The following is a 22,353-nucleotide window of genomic DNA, read 5'->3' as shown; positions in this document are numbered from 1 at the left end:
CTGATTGGTCCAGCCATCCTCAGAAAGCTAGTACTCAGCATTGAGGGTGTGTTAGTGAGAATTTTTGAAAGCTGTTTGAAGCTCTGAAACCAAAACTATAGACTCCCATAATCTTTCTAGATTTTCTGGCCTAGAATATATTTTTATATTTGTTCACCAGGAAAAGGCACTTCTCAAAACCAATCCACACCATGAAGTTTTATCATAATGTATCTAACTACATGGTAAACCCATCATTTAGCCAGAACAATTTCTGAATCAGAGCTGTCATTGACAGGTCTGGTGCTTTGGATGTAGCTTTCTGTATGTCTTCTCTAATCATTTATTTTCTCCTATTTTCCAACCACCTTATGTTGCCACTGTCCTTCCATTCCCACCCTTTACCTTCCTCCTGTATATGTACAGGCACACAAAAAGAATATCAGTACCACTACGTATGTATCTATGTGTATACATACACACATATACCTGTATATGTATACACACACACAGACACACATGGCAGGAGCCCCAATATCAGAGTTTATTATAAACCAAAGATAAAGACATAAATAATATTGCAGAATGGAAATAAATCCATTAATTCTTATTTCTAAGATAAAATAGAACTGTCGTTGGACACTACAACTCACCCGATGGTTCTTCAGGCTCACTTTCATTTTCTTCCTCAGGTGGGGCTTGAGGGGGTGGTGGGGGAAGTTTCTTTTCCTTCTCTGCTTTGGCATTTCTCTCTTCTTCTGAATAATACTCATCTTCTGAGAGGTTGGCCAAGCTTTCATCCATCTCTCTGTATTCTACCTATATGGAGATCATACCAGGGAAAGCTAAATGCAGTGAACATTTAAAATTAGGGACTCTATTTGGAACCATCAATCAATGTGAATTGTTAACTTCATATTTTAAGGGAAGTAAGCATACAACAAGGAACAAGCCAACTTATAATAGGTAGTTATTAAAAACAAAACCTTCATGAAACAATCTTGTGTCAGTTCAGGTTCACACTAATCTGCAACTTTTACATCATAGCACTGACATTCAAATCATTGACTCTAAGGCTCTCAACAACTTCTCAAAAAATTTTTTTAATTGTGTGTATCATGCTCACATACCGGAATTTCCAACAAAAGATTAAAATAACCCTCAGACAAAAATACAGTTAACTAGAATACCAAGTCTGTCTAATGCCAAACCTGTGCTTCTAACTACTATTCCAAAGGAAAATAGCAAAACAATTCCAAAAACCAAATGGAGGGCATGGAGTAGAAAATAACAACAGTCAAACTGAAACTATGAAAAGGTGCATTTGCTTAAAAAATTCACTTAGGAGAGGCCAGGCGCAGTGGCTCACGCCTGTAATCCCAGCACTCTGGGGGGCCGCGGCAGGCGGATCACCTAAGGTCAGGAGTTCGAGACCAACCTAGCCAACATGGTGAAACCCTTCTCTACTTGGGTGGGGTGGCAGGCACCTGTAATCCCAGCTACTCGGGAGGCTGAGGCAGGAGAATCGCTTGAACCCAGGAGGTGGAGGTTACAGTGAGCCGAGATCAAACCACTGCACTGCAGCCTGGGTGTGAGACTCTATCTCAAAAAATAAAATAAAATAAAATAAATTAAGGAGTAAGTGACGTGGAAATGGAGGATACAGGTCTTACTACTAATTCACACCGGCTATAAAGGAAAGGGAGGTATGTCTTTAGCAAAAAGAGGAAGCAGTCTTAGTGAATGTGTCACTGAGGGTAATAGAGCGTAAGACAGGAAAGATTATTATGGATTGGTTAGCCAAAATGTGTAATATGGTATTACAAATAGTTTTCAACATTGGAACATTCTCAAAACATCATTGTGACTTCCTAATAAAAGAAACTACAGCTAATTATTATGGAATCAATTAAAATATAATTATTATGGAATCAATTAAAAGATTCTAATTACTATTAATTCCATGAAAAGATAATTTATTAGACATGCAAAAAAAGCAAGGACAATGTGGTTTCCACACGTATCTGATGTTTTACATTTCCAAGACGAATAGTCCTGTGGATTACAGTGAATGTAATACATTTTAACTTACTAAACATCTTTGATATAGCTTTGGATGGCCAGCTGTTTTTATACTATCTTTTTGCTCTGTTTTTTAAATGATAGGACCACAAGATTTGGGGGAGGGGGAATAGTTGCTGGAAGTACAAGAGTTTTACCGAAAACAGGGATTGGGTTAGAAGACGGAAACAAAAATTAAGAAGAATGAACTGACTAGTTCTGACCCATGCTCTAAGAATCTTATTTAATATATGAATAATTGTATTCACCTACTCAAATACTGAACACTGAGCACATGGTACAATGGAGAAAACAATTATGACTGAGTGTGTCCCTGCCCCTAAAAAGCTGAAAATCTGGTTCCAAGTAAATGATCCTGATCAGATGACCATCTCATACAGGATCTCTGCAATAAGACTCCAGAAATGTAGATGATATTATACTAAACCTTATCCTAACTGACTGAGATAAACTGTGGAAACAGGTCTCAGGACAATGGATAAAAAAGCAGCAAGGAGAAAAAAAAGTTTCAAAGAGGGAGAGAAGTCAGAATAGGCCATAAACTTTTATAGTATGCAGTTTTCTTTTCCTTTTACCCCTCAATAGTGCTTGACTCTTCCCTTCCCCAAAGATTCAGTCCTTTGGATCCTCTGCCCATCAATCCTATTTACTCAATAATGACTTAACAAGTACCTAATATGGAACTGGACAATGTGCAAATTTTGAGACAAAAACAAAGACTAATACAAAATCCTTTCTATTGTAGTTCAGTTTTTCCCAAAGGATGTTCCACTAGATACTATATCCTTTGAAGGAGTAAAGGATCCAATATCAAGTCTGGGAAACTGCAATCTTTACAGGTCCCCTCTAGGAAAGTCACAATTCACATTAAAGGTACTGAGAAGGCTGGGCGTGGTGGCTCACGTCTGTAATCCCAGCACTTTGGGAGGCGGGGGCGGGCAGATGCCAAGGCAGGAGGACTGCTTAAGCCCAGAAGGCCAAGGGGTGCAATCTATGATCGCACCACTGTGCTCCAGCCTGAGTGACAGACACAGACCCTGTCTCAAAAAAATAAAAAATAAAGGTACTGCTAAGTTTTGCATCAAAAACAATCTTTTCAATATTGTTTAATCCAATGTCTTGACAAATAAATAATTAACAAGGAAAACACTTGGAAAAGGCTGGTCTAGAAAGGGTTCTTAGTCTTTAGGAACAAAAGAGATTAGAAAAATACGTACAGGTAGAAGCAATAATATCCAATGGTATTATTAAAAACAAAACTGTTGGCCGGGCACGGTGGCTCAAGCCTGTAATCCCAGCACTTTGGGAGGCCGAGACGGGTGGATCACGAGGTCAGGAGATCGAGACCATCCTGGCTAACACGGTGAAACCCCGTCTCTACTAAAAAATACAAAAAAAAAATTAGCCGGGTGAGATGGCGGGCGCCTGTAGTCCCAGCTACTCGGGAGGCTGAGGCAGGAGAATGGCGTAAACCCGGGAGGCGGAGCTTGCAGTGAGCCGAGATCGCGCCACTGCACTCCAGCCTGGGTGACAGAGCGAGACTCCGTCTCAAAACAAAACAAAACAAAACAAAACTGTTTCACAGAACCCTAGGATTCTTCAAGATTTAGAATTTTAATTTTTAAATGTATTAAATAAATACACACTCATGTGTTAAAACAAATCTTAATCCTTTAGAGACCACCAACACATTAACGTGTGCTGCTCAGGTATCAATTTAGGGTAGACTTAAGAATGAAGTTTCTTCTGCCATCTCTGTTCAACTGAGAGCATCCTGAGATGACAAAGCAAGCTTAAAAAAAAAAAAAAAAAAAACCTGGGAGCAGTGGCTCAAGCCTGTAACCCCAGTACTTTGGAAGGAAGAAGGAGGAGGATCATTTGAGCCCACTTCTAGACCAGCCTAGACAACACAGGGAAACCCTGTGTTTACAAAAAACTAAAAAAACTTAGCCTGGTGTGGTGGCGTGCACCTGTAGTTCCAGCTACTAAGGAGGCTGAGGTGGATCACTTGAACCCAGGGAGTCAAGGCTACAGTGAGCTATGATCTAAACACGGCACTCCAGTCTGAGAGTCGAGACCCTGCCTCAAAAAAAAAAAAAAAAAAAGCAAGCAAACAAAACCTACCTCCTACTGATTTGACTGACTTGTCAAATCAGTACCAGACTGCCACAATACTTCATAAACAAAGCAAAATACAGAAACAAAATTGGATTCTTCCCTGGTTGTCTAGTTGCTGGGTGAAAAGAATGGATTCTAAGGCTAAAACAAGACTATCACGCTTAATTTCCAATCTCAAATTTGGCTTCACCAGTAGCCTCATTTTCTCATAGACAACTAAAATAAATGTTATAAATTTTAACTTCTTAATACTACTTAATAGTAGTGTGTTTTATTTTGGGATTTTTGCTTAAAATTTTATTTTGTAAAAAAGGCTTTCCTCCTTTAATAAAGCTTTTTTTTTTTTTTTAGATAATTTTTAAATTGCCCAGAGCCAAGAAGTGACCATTTAAGCAAAGTTTTAAAACCATCTGAAAGAATCATACAAACTTTAATAAAAACTATTCCCCTGAGAAAAGGAATGGGTACTTTGAACCTAAAGGATTGGGAATCTCTCACCCCTAAGTAAAAACCCCAAAGACTTCAGAGGCTCTACAACTACTTACAACCACAGACATAAAGATGTCCCAACAGACAGACTATGAGTGGGTAGGGTAATTATTCTTACTATCACACTGATGACTCTCGAATTTAAATCTTTAGTCTCTTCCTTCTCCTCCCCACCCTTATTACAATGATTCATTTACTCCTCAATCTCCTTAAAGCATCAGTCTTTATAAAGAAATCTTTCTTGGGCTGGGCATGGTGGCTCACACCTGTAATCCTAGCACTTTGGGAGGTCGAGATGAGCAGATCAATTGATCTCAGGAATTCGAGACCAGCCTGGGCAACACAGCGAGACTCCATCTCTACAAAAATTAGCTGTGGGTGGTGGTGCACATCTGTAGTTCCAGCCGCTTGTGGGCGCTGAGGCAGGAGGACCACTTGAAGCTGGAAGGTCAAGGCTGCAGTGAGCCATGATTGGGCCACTGCACTCCAGCCTGGGTGACAAAGTGAGACACTGTCTTAAAAAAAAAAAAAAACCCACAAAGACCACAAAATTTTCTCCTTTCACACTGCATTCCTATATCAAAACATCTCATGTACCCCATAAGTATATATAGCTACTACGTACCACAATAATTAAAAATTTTTAAAAAAACCTTTCTCCCTTTTATCTAGGGCACAACTGCCAGGTGAATTTTCCCATTATGTGATATTTTCTAATAGCTTAACAGATGAACATCAAAATTTTCAAACCAGCATATAAACTCTCTGGCCTTGACTATTCACACTGCCTTTTTTATTTTTATTTTTATTTTTTTAAGACAGGGTCTCGGCCGGGCGCGGTGGCTCAAGCCTGTAATCCCAGCACTTTGGGAGGCCGAGACGGGCGGATCACAAGGTCAGGAGATCAAGACCATCCTGGCTAACACGGCGAAACCCCGTCTCTACTAAAAATACAAAAAATTTTTGTATTTTTTGTATATAGCCGGGCGAGGTGGCGGGCGCCTGTGGTCCCAGCTACTCAGGAGGCTGAGGCGGGAGAATGGCGTGAATCCGGGAGGCGGAGGTTGCAGTGAGCTGAGATCCGGCCACTGCACGCCAGCCTGGGCGGCAGAGCAAGATTCCGTCTCAAAAAAAAAAAAAGACAGGGTCTCACTGTCACCAAGGCTGGAAAGCAGTGGCATGATCTCAGCTCACTGCAATCTCCGCCTCCCAGGCTCAAGTGATTCTCCTGCCTCAGCCTCCTGAGTAGCTAGGACTACAGGCGCATGCCACCACACCTGGCTAATTTTTGTAATTTTGTATAAACAGAGTTTCACCATGTTGCCAAGGCTGGTATCAAACTCCTGGGCTCAATCGATCTGCCCACCTTGCCCTCCTAAAGTGCTGGGATTACAGGCATGAACCACCATGACTGGCCTGAATTCAAATTTAATTCTAATCACTAACACACTAGTAAAAAAGTCCTCAAGGCTGTTCTACCAACCTCTAAGCTTCCTAAAGCTACTTCCATCTTTTTCTGTTAATCCAACACCATATACTCAAGGTCCACCTCCTCTGAAGATTATTTCTTAATTATTCTAAATTTTAAAACTATATCTGCCAGGCGCAGTGGCTCATGCCTGTAATCCCAGCACTTTGGGAGGCCAAGGCAGGTGGATCACCTGAAGTCAGGAGTTCTAGACCAGCCTGGCCAACAAAGTGAAACCCCCGTTTCTGCTGAAAATACAAAAATTATGGTGGCAGGCACCTGTAATTCCAGCTACTCTGGGGGCCGAGGCAGGAGAATCGCTTGAACCCAGAAGGCGGAGGTTGCAGTGAGCCGAGATCACACCACTGCACTCCGGCCTGGGGGAAAAGAGTGAGACTTCATCTCAAAAAAAAAAAAAATCTTTTATCTTCTCTGAAGTCTCACAGTACTTATGGTCTGCACTTCATAATGTAGTTCAGGGCTGTCTGATGAACTTTTTTGTCATAATGGAAACTTCTCTATCTGTGCTTCCAATTCTGTGGCTTCAACATGTGCTATACTGAGCACTTATAATGTAGCTAGTGTGACTGAAGAAACTATTTTTAATTTCAATTTAAACTTAATAGCCACATGTGGCTAAGGGCTACCATACTGGATAGCACGAATCTAATGCTCACTACAACCTGGACACAACTCTACAATCCCAACACTACTGGTCCCTTCAATCTATCTTGTTCCTAGACAATTCCTGTTTCTAATTAAATTCATTTGACCACTGTTCTCAACATTCAGTTGTCCACTCTGGATTCCCTGATGCTTCTCAAACCACTTCCTTTTCTCCACTGGTAGTACCTTAATTACTGGTCACCTACTAATTATATGCCAAACACCGCAATAAGCATTTTGTTGATATTGTATCTAAACTTTACAAGGTAGGGCTTATTTACATGAGGAAAAAGAATCAGAGGAAGATGAAATACTTAAACTCCAAAAAGTCCACCCTTTTCCAGAACACTTTTCTAAATTCTGCCATTTCATGGCCTAGCTCAAGGCCACCATTCCTAAAGGAGTATGGTGTTCCTGAAGTTCCAGCCCAATTTATCAATTTCTAACCTTAAATATTCTGCCATAATTTTAGCATACACATACTCAAAAGTGAATTTATTCTGAAACTAATGAAACTGGAGCTTCAGGGACACTCAATTACATGAACTCCTTCCAATACCCTAAACATAATTTTAATTATGTAATGATATAATTCTGTTAAAGCACAGTCCCCAAAACTGGATAAGCTCCCAAGTCATGAAATATATACACTTTTTTCCTTGCATACACTGAAGAACTACTGAAGCACGGCCTGTCTATACTGGCCTCAGCTTGCTTTTCATTCCTTAAATGGATATACTATCCTCTAAAGTCTGTTTCCTCTGGATCCCAAGACCAGCTAGTTTCTAAGCTTCCTAGTTGCTGTCCCAAACAAACACATAACTAATTTTTTTTTCTGAAAGTTTAAGAGCTAATTACAATGGGGGATACAAAACAGGATAAGTAAGATGAGTTAAAATAAACACAGGAGAATTACAAAGAAAAAAATCTTGGTTGGGTGAGGTGGCTCATGCCTGTAATCTCAGCCCTTTGGGAGCCTGAGGCAGGAGGAATGACTGAGCCCAGAAGTTCAAGACCAGCTGGGGCAACATAGAGAGAAGCCATTTCTACAAAAAGTAAAAAATTAGCCAGGCGTGGTTGTGCACAACTGTAGTCCCAGCTACTCAGTAGGCTGAGGTAAGAGGATCACTTGAGCCTGGGAGGTTGAGGCTGCAGTGAGCTATGATTGCACGACTGTACTCCAGCATGGATGACAGAGGGAGACCCTGTCTCCAAAAAATTAATCGGTTAGCTAAGAAAATAAATCTTTCTTAAGGAGATAGCTTAAAACAGTAAAATCTTACAGTGTGCCCCAAACTTATCAATCTGCAGATTCAACACAGTCACAACCAGAATCCCAGCAGCCCTTTTTGCAGAAACTGACAAGCTCATCCTAAAATTCATATGGAAATGCAAAGGATCCAGAACAGCCAAAATAATCTTGCAAAAGAAGAACAAAGTTGAGAAACACTTCCTAATTTCAAAATTTATTATGAAACTAAAGTAATCAGGATAGTGTGGTACTGGAATGGATGGAAATATGTAATAGATCAATGGAATAGAGTTGAGAGTCCAGAGATAAACTCTTACATTTATAATCAACCAGCGAGGGCGCTAACTATATGTTGAGGGACAGAACAGTCTTCAAAAAACTGCTGGGACAAGCTGCAAAATAATGAAGCTGAACCTCTACTTCACACCATATACAAAAATTAACTGAGATAAGATTTTCACCAACATAAATGCAAGAGCTAAAACTATAAAACTCTTAGAAGAAAACACAGGAGTAAATCCTCACGACATTGGATAAGGCAATGGTTTATTAGATGTAACACCAGAAGTAAAGGGAACAAAAGAAAAAATAAATTGGGTCTCATCAAAATCAAAAATTTCTCTAACCAGAATATGTAAAGAACTCTTAGTAGAAAATGATGAAGACAACTCAATTTTTAAAATGAGCCAAGGATTTGAACAGTCATTTCAACACAAATATTTAAATGGCCAATAAACACATGAAAAGATGCCCAACATCATTAGTCATTAGGGAAATGCATATCAAAACCACAATGAAATACCACTTTACCCCCACTAGGATGGTTATAGTAAAAGACAAACAATATTAAATATCAAGAACGATATGGAGGCTGGGCGAGGTGGCTCCGCCTGTAATCCCAGAACTTTGGGAGGCCGATGTGGGTGGACTGCTTGAGGTCAGGAGTTCAAGACCATCCTGGCCAACATGGTGAAATCCCTTCTCTACTAAAAATACAAACATTGGCCAGGGGTGGTGGCAGGCGCCTGTAATCCCAGTTACTTGGCTGGCTAAGGCAGGAGAATCGCTTGAACCCAGGAGGAGGCTGTAGTAAGCCGAGATCATACCACTGCACTCCAGCCTGGGTGACAGAGAGAGACTGTCTAAGAAAAAAAAAAAAAAAAAAAAGGCCATGCGCAGTGGCTCACGCCTGTAATCCCAGCACTTTGGGAGGCTGAGGTGGGCAGATCACCTGAGGTCAGGAGTTTGAGACCAGCCTGACCAACATGGAGAAACCCCGCCTCTACTAAAAATACAATACAAAATTAGCCGGGCGTGGTGGCACATGCCTGTAATCCCAGCTACTTGGGAGGCTGAGGCAGGAGAATCGCTTGAACCTCGGAGGCGGAGGTTGCAGTGAGCCCAGGTCGCGCCACTGCACTCCAGACTGGGCAACAAGAGTGAAACTCCATCTCAAAATATTAAAAAAAAAAAAAAAAGAACATTGGAGAAACTGGAACCCTCATGTATTTAATAACGGGAATGTAAAATGGTGCAGCTGCTATGGGAAACTGGTTGTACCTCAAAAGTTAAACCTAGAATTAACATAAAACTCAGCAATTCTACTCCTGGGCCCACACCCAAGAGAACTGAAAACATATTCATACAACAAACTGTATATTAATGTTCATAGCAGCATTATGCAAAATAGCCAAGACATGGAAACAAACCCAAGTGTTCATCCAATGATGAATGGATAAACAAAATTTGGTATATCCATACAGTGGAATATTACTCAGCCATAAAGAGTTATCAAGTACTGAATGGAAGCACTACAACGTGAATGAACCCTGAAAACATGCTAAAGCCAAATACAAAAGGCCACACATTGTAATATTTTATATAAAATGTCCAGAATAGACAAATCCATAGACAAAGAGTAGCTTAGTGGTTGCCAGGGACTGGGGGTAGGGAGGAATGGGGAGTGACTGGTAACGATACAGGTGTCCTTGGGGATGATGAAAAGGTTCTAAAATCACTTGTGGTGTTGGCTGTACAATCTTCTAAATATGCTAAAAACCACTGAATCATACATTTTAAAATGGTGAATATTATTATACATGCATTATCCCAATAAGCCTGCTTTTTGTTTGTTTTTAGACAGAGTTTCGCTCTTGTTGCCCAGGCTGAAGTGCAGTGGCACGATCTAGGCTCACTGCAACCTCCACCTCCTGGATTCAAGCAATTCTCCTAACTCAGCCTCCTGAGTAGCTGGGATTACAGGCGTCCGCCACCACGTCTGGCTAATTTTTTGTATTTTTAGTAGAGTCGGGGATTTCATTACGTTGGACAGGATGGTCTCGAACTCCTGACCTCAGGTGATCCACCGACCTCAGCCTCCCAAAGTGCAGGGATTACAGGAGTGAGCCACTGTGCCCGGCCATTAAATCTGTTTTTAAAAACATCTTGGCCGGGCGCGGTGGCTCAAGCCTGTAATCCCAGCACTTTGGGAGGCCGAGACGGGCGGATCACGAGGTCAGGAGATCGAGACTATCCTGGCTAACACGGTGAAACCCCGTCTCTACTAAAAAATACAAAAAACTAGCCGGGCGAGGTGGTGGGAGCCTGTAGTCCCAGCTACTTGGGAGGCTGAGGCAGGAGAATGGCGTAAACCCAGGAGGCAGAGCATGCAGTGAGCTGAGATCCGGCCACTGCACTCCAGCCTGGGTGGCAGAGCAAGACTCCGTCTCAAAAAAAAAAAGAAAAAAAACAACAACAAAAAAAAAAACAAAAAAAAAAACATCTTATACATGGCTTCTGGCCACCTGTCTATTGAAATCATAAAATAACACTCTTGACTTCTGTCCTTTATTTCATTTCTGAGGGCTGGTGTCACCAACCTCTGTGCTTTTCTAACCCATGCTTTGGTTAAAAGCTCCAGAAAGTCTTGCCTCCAAAACGGTCTTTTACCCAGCACTGGTTATACTTCAGAGAGTTGGCTCAAGTAGGGAGATAAATACGAGGGCTCTCAGACTGGGTAATACTCATCTCAAGAAGCTCCCCATACACACTGACTTGGTATTCACACTTAAAAATTATGTAGACAATTTTTTCAAGCATAAATTACATAATTTGCAAACTTTTATTTAAATGTTGATTATACGCACATATATATCCAGGTTGTTTTTTCCAACTAGACCATTAAATCTCCAGAAAAGGCCCAAGTCTAAAGTCTGCGCCCTAATATTGCCCCAGTGCCCTGCACACAGTGTCCCATGTGGTCCTTTGTTTCAAGGGCTGATGATACCCTTTAACAACATGAATGTGGGAATTATATTCCAGTTCCATCACTTATTTAGCTTTATGACTTCAGGCAAGTTGCTTAAATTGTGTGCCTCAGTTCACTCATTCCTAAAATAGGGCTAGCAATACCTGCCCGTTGGTATTCAGCAAAAAAAAAAAAAAGTAATGTTGGTGACACGCTGAATACGGCATCTAGGACATAAGAGATTTGAGGCAGTCTCTGTATATGCTGTTCGGAGTCAAATCTTCTCCTTCCCATATATTTGTATTTTGACTGTTATTTGTTCTCTCAACCAGCAGCTTTCTCGTCTGCAAAATTCTACGCCAAAAGATCGCGGAGAGGATTTAAAAAAAGAAGAAAAACAAAAAAGACTAGAACTCCTACCACACAGCAGGGTTTTGCTCAAACAAAAACAGAAACAAAAACGACCCTTTCTTTTCCATCTCCCCAGCTAAGGCGATTTCTTTAGCATCAACCTACAGCCTCCTAGTGCACCCAGGTGAAACGCCATCAATACCGCCGAGCAGCTTCCAGACCTATCTGTGGACAAACAGTGAACCAGTGATGTCTCCAAGAACGCCAACCGTAACCCCACATCAGGGAGCCATCTTCCAGTCAAGAAAATGAAAAGGTGTGCAAGAAAGACCTAAGGAATAAAATACCCCTCCCAGCAATCATCGATGACCCTTCCCACGTCGCTCGGGACCCAGCACAAAGACCACAGTCAACACCAGCAAAGACTTTTCCTTTCTCAACCCACCCGTCCAGCTAGAGGGGACGTGGCGTGGGCAGCGATACAGGGGGAGGTCTGAGTGGTCGCAGGGCCCAAGACCGGGCGGCGGTGGGGGCGGGCAGAGCAGCCTCGGGGAAGCTCGGCACCCGGCGGTGTCGTTTAAGGGAGGGGTCCACCCTTACCTTCGCCCGCTTGCGCCGGCTGGTCCGACGCCCCTCCGGAGTCTCTGCTATTCCAGTTTCCATGGGGGTCGCAGACCCAGGCACGACGGTAGGCCCGGCCTGAGGCCCTGCGGACCCCGGCGGTTCGGCCAGGCCCCCGGGGGGCGAGGCCCGCGGAGGCTCTTTCTTGCGGGGTGTGCGCTCCCCGGCCGCCCCCGGCCCGACCTCGGCTGGGCCCGAGAGGCCCGCGGGTTGCGCGGCCACCTCAGACCCATTCTCAGAGCCGCCCGCTGTCCCGGGGCCAGCCTCCGTCCCGGCTGCCGCCGCTGCAGCCGCCGCCGCCGCGGCTGCCGCCTTCTTCCCAGACAACATCTCGGGCCGCCTGGCCGCCGACGGCCGTAGGGGCCGCTCGGTCTGTCGCTCCGTGGGTCCGAACCGCCTCGCCTCGCTTCACGCTGCCCGCGCGCCGCCAACCGCCGTCGCGTACGCACGCGCTAAGCGCGCTCCCGCAGCGCGGGGACAAAAAGGGCCGGAGACGCCCACGAGCCCCGCCCCTCCCCCGCAGCCATAGAGTGGCGTTCTCGCGGCTAGAGCGGCGCCGCAGCAAAGAACGTGTAGCTTGCCTAGAGCGTCTCCCCGGCGTTTGGAGTGGGACCTGGCACTGTCCGTGGTCTTAGAGCTTCTGGGCCAGACTAAACCTCCGAAGGTGACCATTTCCTCCAGGGACTTGCCGGTTCGCATGCGTTGGTTCGTTCATTCACTCACCCAATTATTCGTCAGTTCTACCAGTATTTATTAATGCTTGCCTACTACGTAACAAGGGTTACATTATGAAGTTCTAGCTTTCAAAGAACTTACAGTCTAATGGGGAAAAACACTGAAATATGTTGGTAGAGCGTCTTTCTCATTCATAATTGCCCTGCTTGGACTGGGCAAAAAACTTGGAGAGCACAGCAGTTTCGATGGTAGTAAAATGGAGACAAGTTAGGAAATCCAGGTTTGAGTCCAGACAGAATTGTTCTTGTCTCCAAGCCTTTGTTCATGCTTTTCCTTCTGTCTGGACCCCAACCCCATTCGCACCCCATGTCTTCCGCTTCTCCCATCCCCCATGTCCCTCAACCCCCATGTCCCCCATCCCCATCGGCATAACACCTCTTTCTATTCCAGGTTAATTCTTTCTAATAATGATAGTAGTGGTTTATTCTTTTAATTTTTCAAGGAATCCCGTGCTGACCCAAAACTGGAACAGGTCTTGTCTACTTTTAGCATGTTTGTACTTATTACACAAACAATTGTCTTTTTAGTAGTCTGTCTCTTCAAAGTGAAATTGTCAAAAAATTATTCCGTTTACATGAAGTTCAAGAACTGGTAAAATTAATCTCTAGTTACTAGATTCCAATCAGCCCTTGCCTGAGATGGGGGTCGGGGTTTGACTGCAAAAGAACAAGAAAGAACTTGCTGGGGGTGATGGAAATGTTTTATATCCTGATTGGGATGATGGTTACAGAGGTGTATGTGTTTGTCAAAACTCTATGAACTATCCACGTAAAATAGGTATATTTTATGTAACTGTACTTAAGTAGTTTTTCTAAAAAACTAGGCAAACAGACAAAAAGGCAATCAAATGTAGAAAGGAAAAAAGTAAAAGCTATATAAGAAAGAAAATGTATCCGAGTGGGGTGGCATGCACTTGTAGTACCAGCTGCTTGGGAGACTGAGGTGGGAGAATCACTTGAGCCTAGGAGTTCAAGTCCAGCCTGAGCAACATAGTGAGACTGTGTCTCTAAAAAAAAGAAAAGAAAAAGAAAGAAAATATAATCATAGTACAACATATGGCTCAGCTGTGAACTGTATTAATATGACCATAAAAACATAAGCAGTGAATATTGTTTTATTTTTTCTTTTCTTTTGTTTCTTTTCTTTCTTTCTTTTCTTTTCTTTCTTTCTTTCTTCTTTTTTTTTTTTTTTTTTTTTTGAGACAGTCTTGCTCTGTTGCCCAGGCTGGAGTGCAGGGGTGCAATCTTAGCTCAATGCAACCTCTGCCTCCCGAGTTCAAGCGATTTTCCTGCCTCAGCCTCCCCAGTAGCTGGGATTACAGGCGCGTGCCACCATGCCTGGCTAATTTTTGTATTTTTAGTAGAAACGGGGTTCCGCCATGTTGGCTAGGTAGGTCTCCAACTCCTGACCTCAAGTGATCCTCCCATCTCGGCCTCCCAAAGTGCAGGGATTATAGGTGTGAGGCACCGCGCCTGGCCGAGCAGTGAATATTGTTTTAACCTAAGTGATAGAATTACATTAAGAGAATGGAGAAAAAAGAAAGTTTGTGGAGAGAAAGATGAGATGGTTTTAAGGATTTAGGGAAGTAGGGAGGTTGTTGGGGGTGGTGCTGCTTGGGAGCTAAATTATCTTTCACCGTAAAAATATAATACATAATGTTGGCGCGGTGGCTCATGCCTGTAATCCCAGCACTTTGGGAGACCGAGGCGGGCAGATCACGAGGTCAGGAGATCGAGACCATCTTGGCTAACACGGTGAAACCCCGTCTCTACTAAAAGTACAAAAAAATTAGCCGAGCGAGGTGGCGGGCGCCTGTAGTCCCAGCTACTCAGAGAATGAGAGTGGCGTGAACCTGGGAGGCGGAGCTTGCAGTGAGCCGAGATCGCGCCACTGCACTCCAGCCTGGGCGACAGAGCGAGACTCCGTCTAAAAAAAAAAATAGGCCGGGCGCGGTGGCTCAAGCCTGTAATCCCAGCACTTTGGGAGGCCGAGACGGGCGGATCACGAGGTTTGGAGATCGAGACCATCCTGGCTAACACGGTGAAACCGCGTCTCTACTAAAAAATACAAAAAACTAGCCGGGCGACGTGGCGGGCGCCTGTAGTCCGAGCTACTCAGGAGGCTGAGGCAGGAGAATGGCGTAAACCCAGGAGGAGGAGCTTGCAGTGAGCTGAGACCCGGCCCCTGCACTCCAGCCTGGGCGGCAGAATGAGACTCCGTCTCAAAAAAAATAAAATAAAATAAAATAAAATAAAAATATATAAAATACATAATGTTAAATTGAGAAATCAAAAAATAACAATATAAGCATACTATTTAGAAATATCAAGGTAAATACCGAAGAAATAGCTCAAAAAATTGGAGTTGGTTGTCTCTAAGGCTTGGAACTTGATGGTGGAGAAGGGGCGAGGCAGTAGATTGGAGCTTTTTTTAAATCCTGTAGTTCTAGCTGACTTGTTTGCACATTTAATAGTTTAATAAAACTTAAAATTAGATTTTAAAAACATGCATACCCTTTGACCAAGTAACTCCACATTCAGGAAAGCATTCTAGGGAACCATTTCAGTATGTGTACAGATTTAACTTCAACACTGTTTATCTCAGTTTATATGTAATAACAATAAAGGAGAACTAACCTAAAAACCCAACAAAGGCCGGGCACAGTGGCTTGCATCTGTAATCCCAGCACTTTGGGAAGCAGAGGTGGAAGGATTGCTTGAGCCAGGGAGTTTAAGGCTACAGTGAGCTATGGTCACGCCACTGCACTCCAGCCTGGGCTGGGACAGAGCAAGACCCTGTCTCTAAAACAATAAAAAAAAAAAAAAAAAAAAAAAAAAAAAAGGCCCCAACAAGTGGTAACCAATTTAATACAATTAAACACCACATAACAACGTTTCCATCAACAACAGACTGCATATACAGTAGTGGTCCCATAAAATTATATAACATATTTTTACCATACCTTTTCTACCTTTTCTGTGTTCAGATAGAATTACCTACAGTTTTCAGTACAGTAACATGCCATACAGGTTTGTAGCCTGTTAACAATAGACTGTACCATATGGTATGTAGTAGACTATACCATTTAGCTTTATGTTAAGTATGTTCTATGATGTTCACACAACAATGAAATTGCCTAATGGCGCTTTTCTCAGAATGTATCCCATAGTTCAGCAAGGCATGGTTCTAACAAGGCATGATTCTATATTGGAATATCACAGTCACTAAAACTGATATTTTTACATAAAGAATTCCTGGCCAGCTGGGCGCGGTGGCTCATGCCTGTAATCCCAGCACTTTGGGAGGCCGAGACGGGTGGATCACGAGGTCAGGAGATCGAGACCACCCTGGCTAACACGGTGAAACCCCGCTCTATTAAAAATACAAAAATTAGCCGGGCGCGGTGGCGGACGCCTGTAGTCTCCACTACTTGGGAGGCTGAGGCAGGAGAATGGCGTGAACCCGGGAGGCGGAGCTTGCAGTGAGTGGAGATGGCACCACTGCACTCCAGCCTGGGCGACAGAGCGAGACTCCGTCTCAAAAAAAAAAGAATTCCTGGCCGAGTGCAGTGGCTCATGCCTGTAATCCCAGCACTTTGGGAGGCCGAGGTGGGTGGATCACCTGAGTTCAGGAATTTGAGACCAGCCTGGCCAACATGGTGAAACCCCGTCTCTACTAAAAATACAAAAATTAGCCGGATGTGGTGGCACTTACCCGTTTTTTCCCAGAAATAACTAATTCATTTCAGATGTTTTTATTGTGATAAAATACACATAACATAAAATTTACAATCCTAACCATTTTGATTATACTGTTTAGTAGTGTTAGATGCATTCACATTGTTGCATAAACAATCTCCAAAACTCTTTTCATCTTGCAAAACTCTGTGCACATTAAACAATGACTACATTTGCCCCTCCTTCCAGCCCCTGACAGCCACCATTCTACTCTTTGCCTCTATGAATTTGACTCCTGTAAATACTCATGTAAGTAGAATCATATGGTATTTGGGTTTTTTTGTGACGATTTCACTTAGCTTAATGTCCTCAAGGTTCATCTATATTGTAACAGGTTAGAATTTCCTTCCTTTTAAAGGCTGGTAATATTGTGCATATATAACATTTTATTATCCATTCATCTATGGATGGACACTTTTGTTGCTTCCACATTTTGGCTATTGTGAATAATTCTGCTGTGAACGTTGGTATACAAATATCTCTTCAAGACTCTGCTTTCAATTCTTTGGGAATATCCAAAGTGGAATTACTGTAGCAATGTATGCTTTTTTTTTTTTTTTTTTTTTTTTTTGAGAAGGAGTCTTACTGTGGTTGCCCAGGCTGGAGTGCAGTGGCGCGATCTCAGCTTACTGCAACCTCCACCCGCCGGGTTCCAGCAATTCTCCTGCCTCAGCCTCCCAAGTAGCTGAGATGACAGGTGCCCGCAACCACATCTGGCTAATTTTTGTATTTTTGGTAGAGACGGGGTTTCACCATGTTGGCCAGGCTCGTCTCAGGTGATCTACCTGCCTCGGCCTCCCAAAGTGCTGGGACTACAGGTGTGAGCCACCACACCCGGCTAGCATTTTTTAAAAGCTAATGTCTCCACTGGGCACGGGGACTCACACCTGTAATCCCAGCACTTTGGGAGGCCGAGGTGGGCGGATCATTTGAGGTCAGGAGTTCGAGACCAGCCTGACCAACATGACGAAACCCTGTCTCTACTAAAAATACAAAAATTAGGTGGGTATGGTGGTACGTGCCTGTAATCCCAACTACTTGGGAGGCTGAGGCAGGAGAATTGCTTGAACCCAGGAGGCGGAGGTTGCAGGGAGCCAAGATGGCACCATTGCACTCCAGCTTGGGCAACCGGGTGAGAGTCCGTCTCAAAAAAGAAAATAAGTAAATAAAATAAAATAATAAAAGTTAGTGTCTCCAGGTGGGAGAATTGCTTGAGGCTAGGAGTTTGAGACCAGCCTGGGCAATATAGCAAGACCTTGTCTCTAAAAAAATAAATTTTTTTTTTAATTAGCTGGGCATAGTGGCACATGCCTGAAGTCTTAGCTGCTCGGGAGGCTGAGGCAGAAGGATCACTTGAGCCCAGGAGTTGGAGGCTTCAGTGAGCCATGATCACACCACTGCACTCCAACCTGGGCAACACAGTGAGACCTTGTCTCAAAAATAAAATAAAATAATAATAAATAAAAAGTTAATGTCTAACTGTACAGAGTCCAAAACCTTATCGATATTACATATTATATTAAACAAAGTTACCTTCCGCTAAAGTGTCAGGTGACCAATAGATGGGGTAGTATAACTGTAAAAGCCTTTACGTCCAAGTTTGAATAGCTTTTCTTTGCCCCTGTGATGGTAGGGGCTCTGTATTGGCCATTTTTTTTTTGCTAGTTGCGAGGCCCAGAAGTACTGGTGAATGAATGAGGAGGCCTACATCACCTGGCTGTTGTGAGGACATCATGAGATAATGCTTGCAAACTGCCTGTCAAAGAGTCTGGCACATAGTGGTTGCTTCAGACATAGGAGGAGTTATTATTATTGTTATGCGGCAGCTGGGTGGGGGGAGGGAGCTGGCTATGACTCAGAGGAGTGGGTGGCCATGACTCTTGTCATGGAGGGGCCTCAGGCAGGGTCCTGGGGCCTGTGTGCCTCCATGCCATAATGCTGGCAAAACTGATATTTCTCTTTAGGAGTCTCCATGGGATACTTGCCTCCGCGGGCACCGTAGGAGCAGTGGCAGCTTGGCTGATGAGCTATAAGCCAGCCTTGTTTGGGTTCCTATTCCTTCTGCTGTTGCTTAGCAACTGGCTGGTCAAGTGTGAACACAAGCTCACCCTCCCAGAGCCTCAGCAGGTGAGCAAGAGGGGGCTTGGCTTCAGCTCAGGGATAGGGGGTATTTGCAGCTAGATTAGGTGGTAGGGAACAGGGTAGGTGTCAAAATAATGGGGCAAGACTGAGGAATCCAAGACTCTGGTCTAAATCACCACTCTACAGCTTCCTCTTAGGTGGTGCTGGGTAAATCACTTCCCTCCACGAGGCGTCAGTTGCCTCACCTGAGCTGTTAAATCAGGACCACCCCAGACTTTCCTATTTCATGTTTGATGTCAACATGCTTTGGCAAGAGTAACAACTACTTTAATGTGAAAAAAAATCAAAAAAATGAAAATGGATGAACATAGATATATCTCTAAAATAGAATAATGAAGACAGCAGAAATGTACATAGATTATGACATCTTTCATTTAATGCTAAAAAAACATGTTAGGCTGGACGCAGTGGCTCATGCTTGTAATCCCAGCACTTTGGGAGACCGAGGCAGGTGGATCACTTGAAGTCAGGAGTTCAAGACCAGCCTGGCCAACATGGTAAAACCCCATCTCTACTAAAAATACAAAAATTAGCTGGGTGTGGTGACATGCACCTGTAATACAAGCTACTCGGGAGGCTGAGGCAGGAGAATCACTTGAACTGAGGGGACGGAGGTTGCAGTGAGCTGAGTTCATGCCACTGCACTCTAGCGTGGGCAACAGAGCAAGAGTCCATATAAAAACAAAAACAAAAGCAAAAAACCATGCAAAACAGCCTGGTGCAGTGGCTCACACCTATAATCCCTGCACTTTAGGATGCCGAGGCAGGTCAATAACCACTTGAGGCCAGGAGTTCAAGAATAGCCTGGGCAACATGAAGAAACCCCATCTCTACAAAAAATACAAAAATGAACCAGGCATGGTGGTGCGTGCCTGTAGTCTCAGCTACTCAGGAGACTGAGGTGGGAGAATCACCCCAGCCTGAGAAGTTGAGGCTGCAGTGAGCACGCCACTGTACTACAGCCTGGGTGACAGAGTAGTGAGACTCTGTCTCAAACAAAACAAAAAAAAACAATAGCCTATCTTATTTATGGAGGCATATGGGCAGTGAAAATATTTTCAGGCAGGCTGCCTCAACCTTGGCACTATTGACATTTTGGGCCTGATAATTCTCCATTGTGGGAGGCTCATCTGTCACCTGTGCATTGTTAGCTTAGCAGCAACCCTGGCCCCTACCCATGAGATGCCAAGTAGCACACCCACCATTTCATGACAATCAAAAGTATTTCCAGATATTGCCAAATGTCCCCTGGGGAGGGCAGAATGCCTCCCATTGAGAACTACTTTATAAAGAAATGCATGGAAAAATACATTTTAAATGCAGGATTACAGTTAAGGTGATGCTATTCAGGGAGGGAGGAGGATGCTGTAAGTGGGAGAGTCCACAGGGAACTTTAGTTATATTTATGATATTTTATTTCTTAAGTTGATATGGGAATATGAGTATTTTTTGTATTATTTACCTTTTTTGCATGTCTGATATGTTGAATTTTTTTCAGTTAACCGTTTTATTTTATTTATGTATTTAGTTTTTTGGGACAGGGTCTCGCTCTGTGGCCCAGGCTGGATGCAGTGGCGCAACCATGGCTCACTGCAGCCTTGACCTCCCTGGGCTCAGGTGATCCTTCCACCTCAGTCTCCCAAGTAGCTGGGACTACATGTGTGCACAGGGCGAATTTTTTCTAGTTTTTGTGGAGATGGGATTTTACCATGTCTCCCAGGCTGGTTTCAAACTCCTGGGCTTAAGCAATCATCCTGCCTCGGCCTTCGAAGGTGCTGGGATTACAGCCATGAGCCACCACACCTGGCTTAATTTTTAAATATTTTTAAAGACCATTAGTTTGTAGCTGAATCCGAAAAGAAAAAAAAATAAGTGTTATTAACCAGGGGAGGGAGAGATGAGGATCATGGAGATAAAAGCATGTCATGAGACCCCTGAGACTTCGCAGTTTGAGATCGTACTGAGCCTGACAAAATGCTGGAAAAACAAAGGCTTTGGAGATATATTTAGGCTAAGGGCTATATGTCCACTGCAACTGGCAGATTAGCGAGCCATCTCATGCATTCCTATGAACCAAACGCAAGTGGAGGACTCAGGAATTTGACGCTGTATGATGCTGAGAAAGTGACCTCCCAGCCAGGGCCTGGTGGCTCACACCTGTAATCCCAGCACTTTGGGAGGCCGAGGCAGGCAGATCACCTGAGGTCGGGAGTTCAAGACCAGCCTGGTCAACAGGGTGAAACCCTGTCTCTACTAAAATTACAAACACAAATACCAAAAATTTATACTAATACAAAAAGTTAGCTGGGTGTGGTGGCACGTGCCTGTAATCCTAGTTACTCCGGAGACTGAGGCAGGAGAATCATTTGAACCTGGGAGGTGGAGGTTGCAGTGAGCTGAGATCACACCAATGCACTCAAGCCTGGGCAACAAGAGTGAAATTCTGTCTCAAAAAAAGAAAAAAAAAAAAAAAGAAAGTGATTTCCTGTTACTGGGTCCCAAGTCTCCACAAAATGAGGCAATGACGCTCCCCTTGCAGGCAGTTGTGAGAATCTATTAAGATAATGTTTGTAAACCACCTGGCACAGAGCAGGTGTTCAAGCAAGGAAGGGATTATCATTTTTAACCAACTTTCCCCTTTTCCTCGTGGTGGGGAGCTTAGAAGGAGGAAGAGAAACCAAAGACTTCCGAAAACGACTCCCAGAACGACAAAGCCACGAACACAAAAGAAGTCAATGGAATGCATTCCTGCTTTGCCCTCCAGGACCAGATCTTCCAACGGCTTTTGTTCAGTGAAATGAAGCTGAAGGTCCTAGAAAATCAGATGTTCATCATATGGAATAAAATGAATCACCACAGGCGGTCAAGCAGACATGGGAATTTTCCCATGAAGAAACACAGAATGAGGAGGCATGAGTCCATTTGCCCCACCCTGTCTGACTGTACTTCCAGCTCCCCCAGCTAATGAGGCTGAGGCGGGCTGGCCTCTGCTGATGTTACCTTTTACCTCAGTAAAACCCAGTCAAAGCCATTGAACGTTCGTAGTAAGTCATAATGGAAGGTGCCTATGAGCCAGGAAGAGGATCAGAGGCTGAAAGATCGCCTCTGGAAAAGAAATCTGTACACACCAGGTCCACAAGGTAGCATGTAGTGACATGGCCTGACAGGGCTCTACAACTGTCCCTTTCTAGAGCCTTCTATTTCAGTTGGGTCTATCCAGGTTCCTCCCTGGCCCTGTGCTTGTTCACTCTGAGTCTCCCCACTCCTGCCCCAGCCCCTAGTCTCCCCTCTCATCCTGAACCCAGAGGCCGGAGCCAGCCCTGCCAAGCCTGGCTCTGACCATGTCCATTGTTCATTTTTTTGTTTTTTTTTTTTGAGACAGAGTTTCGCTCTTGTCACCCAGGCTGGAGTGCAGTGGCACCATCTCGGGTCACTACAACCTCCACCTCCCGGGTTCAAGTGATTC

At 43.8% G+C, this 22,353-nt stretch overlaps 2 protein-coding genes across 4 annotated transcripts in view; one reads left to right on the top strand and one right to left on the bottom strand.

The window, feature by feature from the left end:
* KDM1A (lysine demethylase 1A) overlaps nt 1–12,751 on the bottom strand; it is a 66,547-nt gene extending 53,796 nt beyond the window's left edge. For both annotated transcript variants that reach the window (XM_010364365.2, XM_010364366.2), the window contains exons 1-2: nt 12,253–12,751; nt 633–798 (exon numbers count right to left, since the gene is read on the bottom strand). In XM_010364365.2, the coding sequence (XP_010362667.1) occupies nt 633–798; nt 12,253–12,603 (517 nt within the window). In that variant the 5' untranslated portion in view covers nt 12,604–12,751. The remainder of the gene's footprint in view (nt 1–632; nt 799–12,252) is intronic.
* Nucleotides 12,752–12,849: 98 nt separating this feature from the next.
* On the top strand, nt 12,850–21,917 carry TEX46 (testis expressed 46). 2 transcript variants are annotated; one of them, XM_030941760.1, is made up of 3 exons: nt 12,850–12,978; nt 18,710–18,872; nt 21,550–21,917. In XM_030941760.1, the coding sequence occupies exons 1-3, from the start codon at nt 12,971–12,973 to the stop codon at nt 21,850–21,852; spliced, it is 474 nt and encodes a 157-aa protein (XP_030797620.1). In that variant the 5' UTR covers nt 12,850–12,970; the 3' UTR covers nt 21,853–21,917. The 2 variants fall into 2 exon arrangements, with proteins under 2 accessions (XP_030797620.1, XP_030797619.1); XM_030941759.1 differs by lacking the exon at nt 12,850–12,978 and having other exon boundaries at nt 18,681–18,872.
* Nucleotides 21,918–22,353: the final 436 nt, after the last annotated feature.

Source organism: Rhinopithecus roxellana, chromosome 12 (genome assembly GCF_007565055.1).
Source record: "Rhinopithecus roxellana isolate Shanxi Qingling chromosome 12, ASM756505v1, whole genome shotgun sequence".
NCBI classification, from domain to species: domain Eukaryota; kingdom Metazoa; phylum Chordata; class Mammalia; order Primates; family Cercopithecidae; genus Rhinopithecus; species Rhinopithecus roxellana.
The sequence above is the reverse complement of the archived record's forward strand: the minus strand, read 5'-3'. Positions and strand labels throughout refer to the sequence as shown.

Excerpts from the sequence above, each read along its gene's own strand:
- TEX46 (XM_030941759.1), top strand. The coding sequence starts at position 18,681 with ATGCTGGCAAAACTGATATTTCTCTTTAGGAGTCTCCATGGGATACTT. Across the intron at positions 18,873-21,549 it reads CCCTCCCAGAGCCTCAGCAG|AAGGAGGAAGAGAAACCAAA; the intron begins GTGAGCAAGAGG and ends TGGGGAGCTTAG.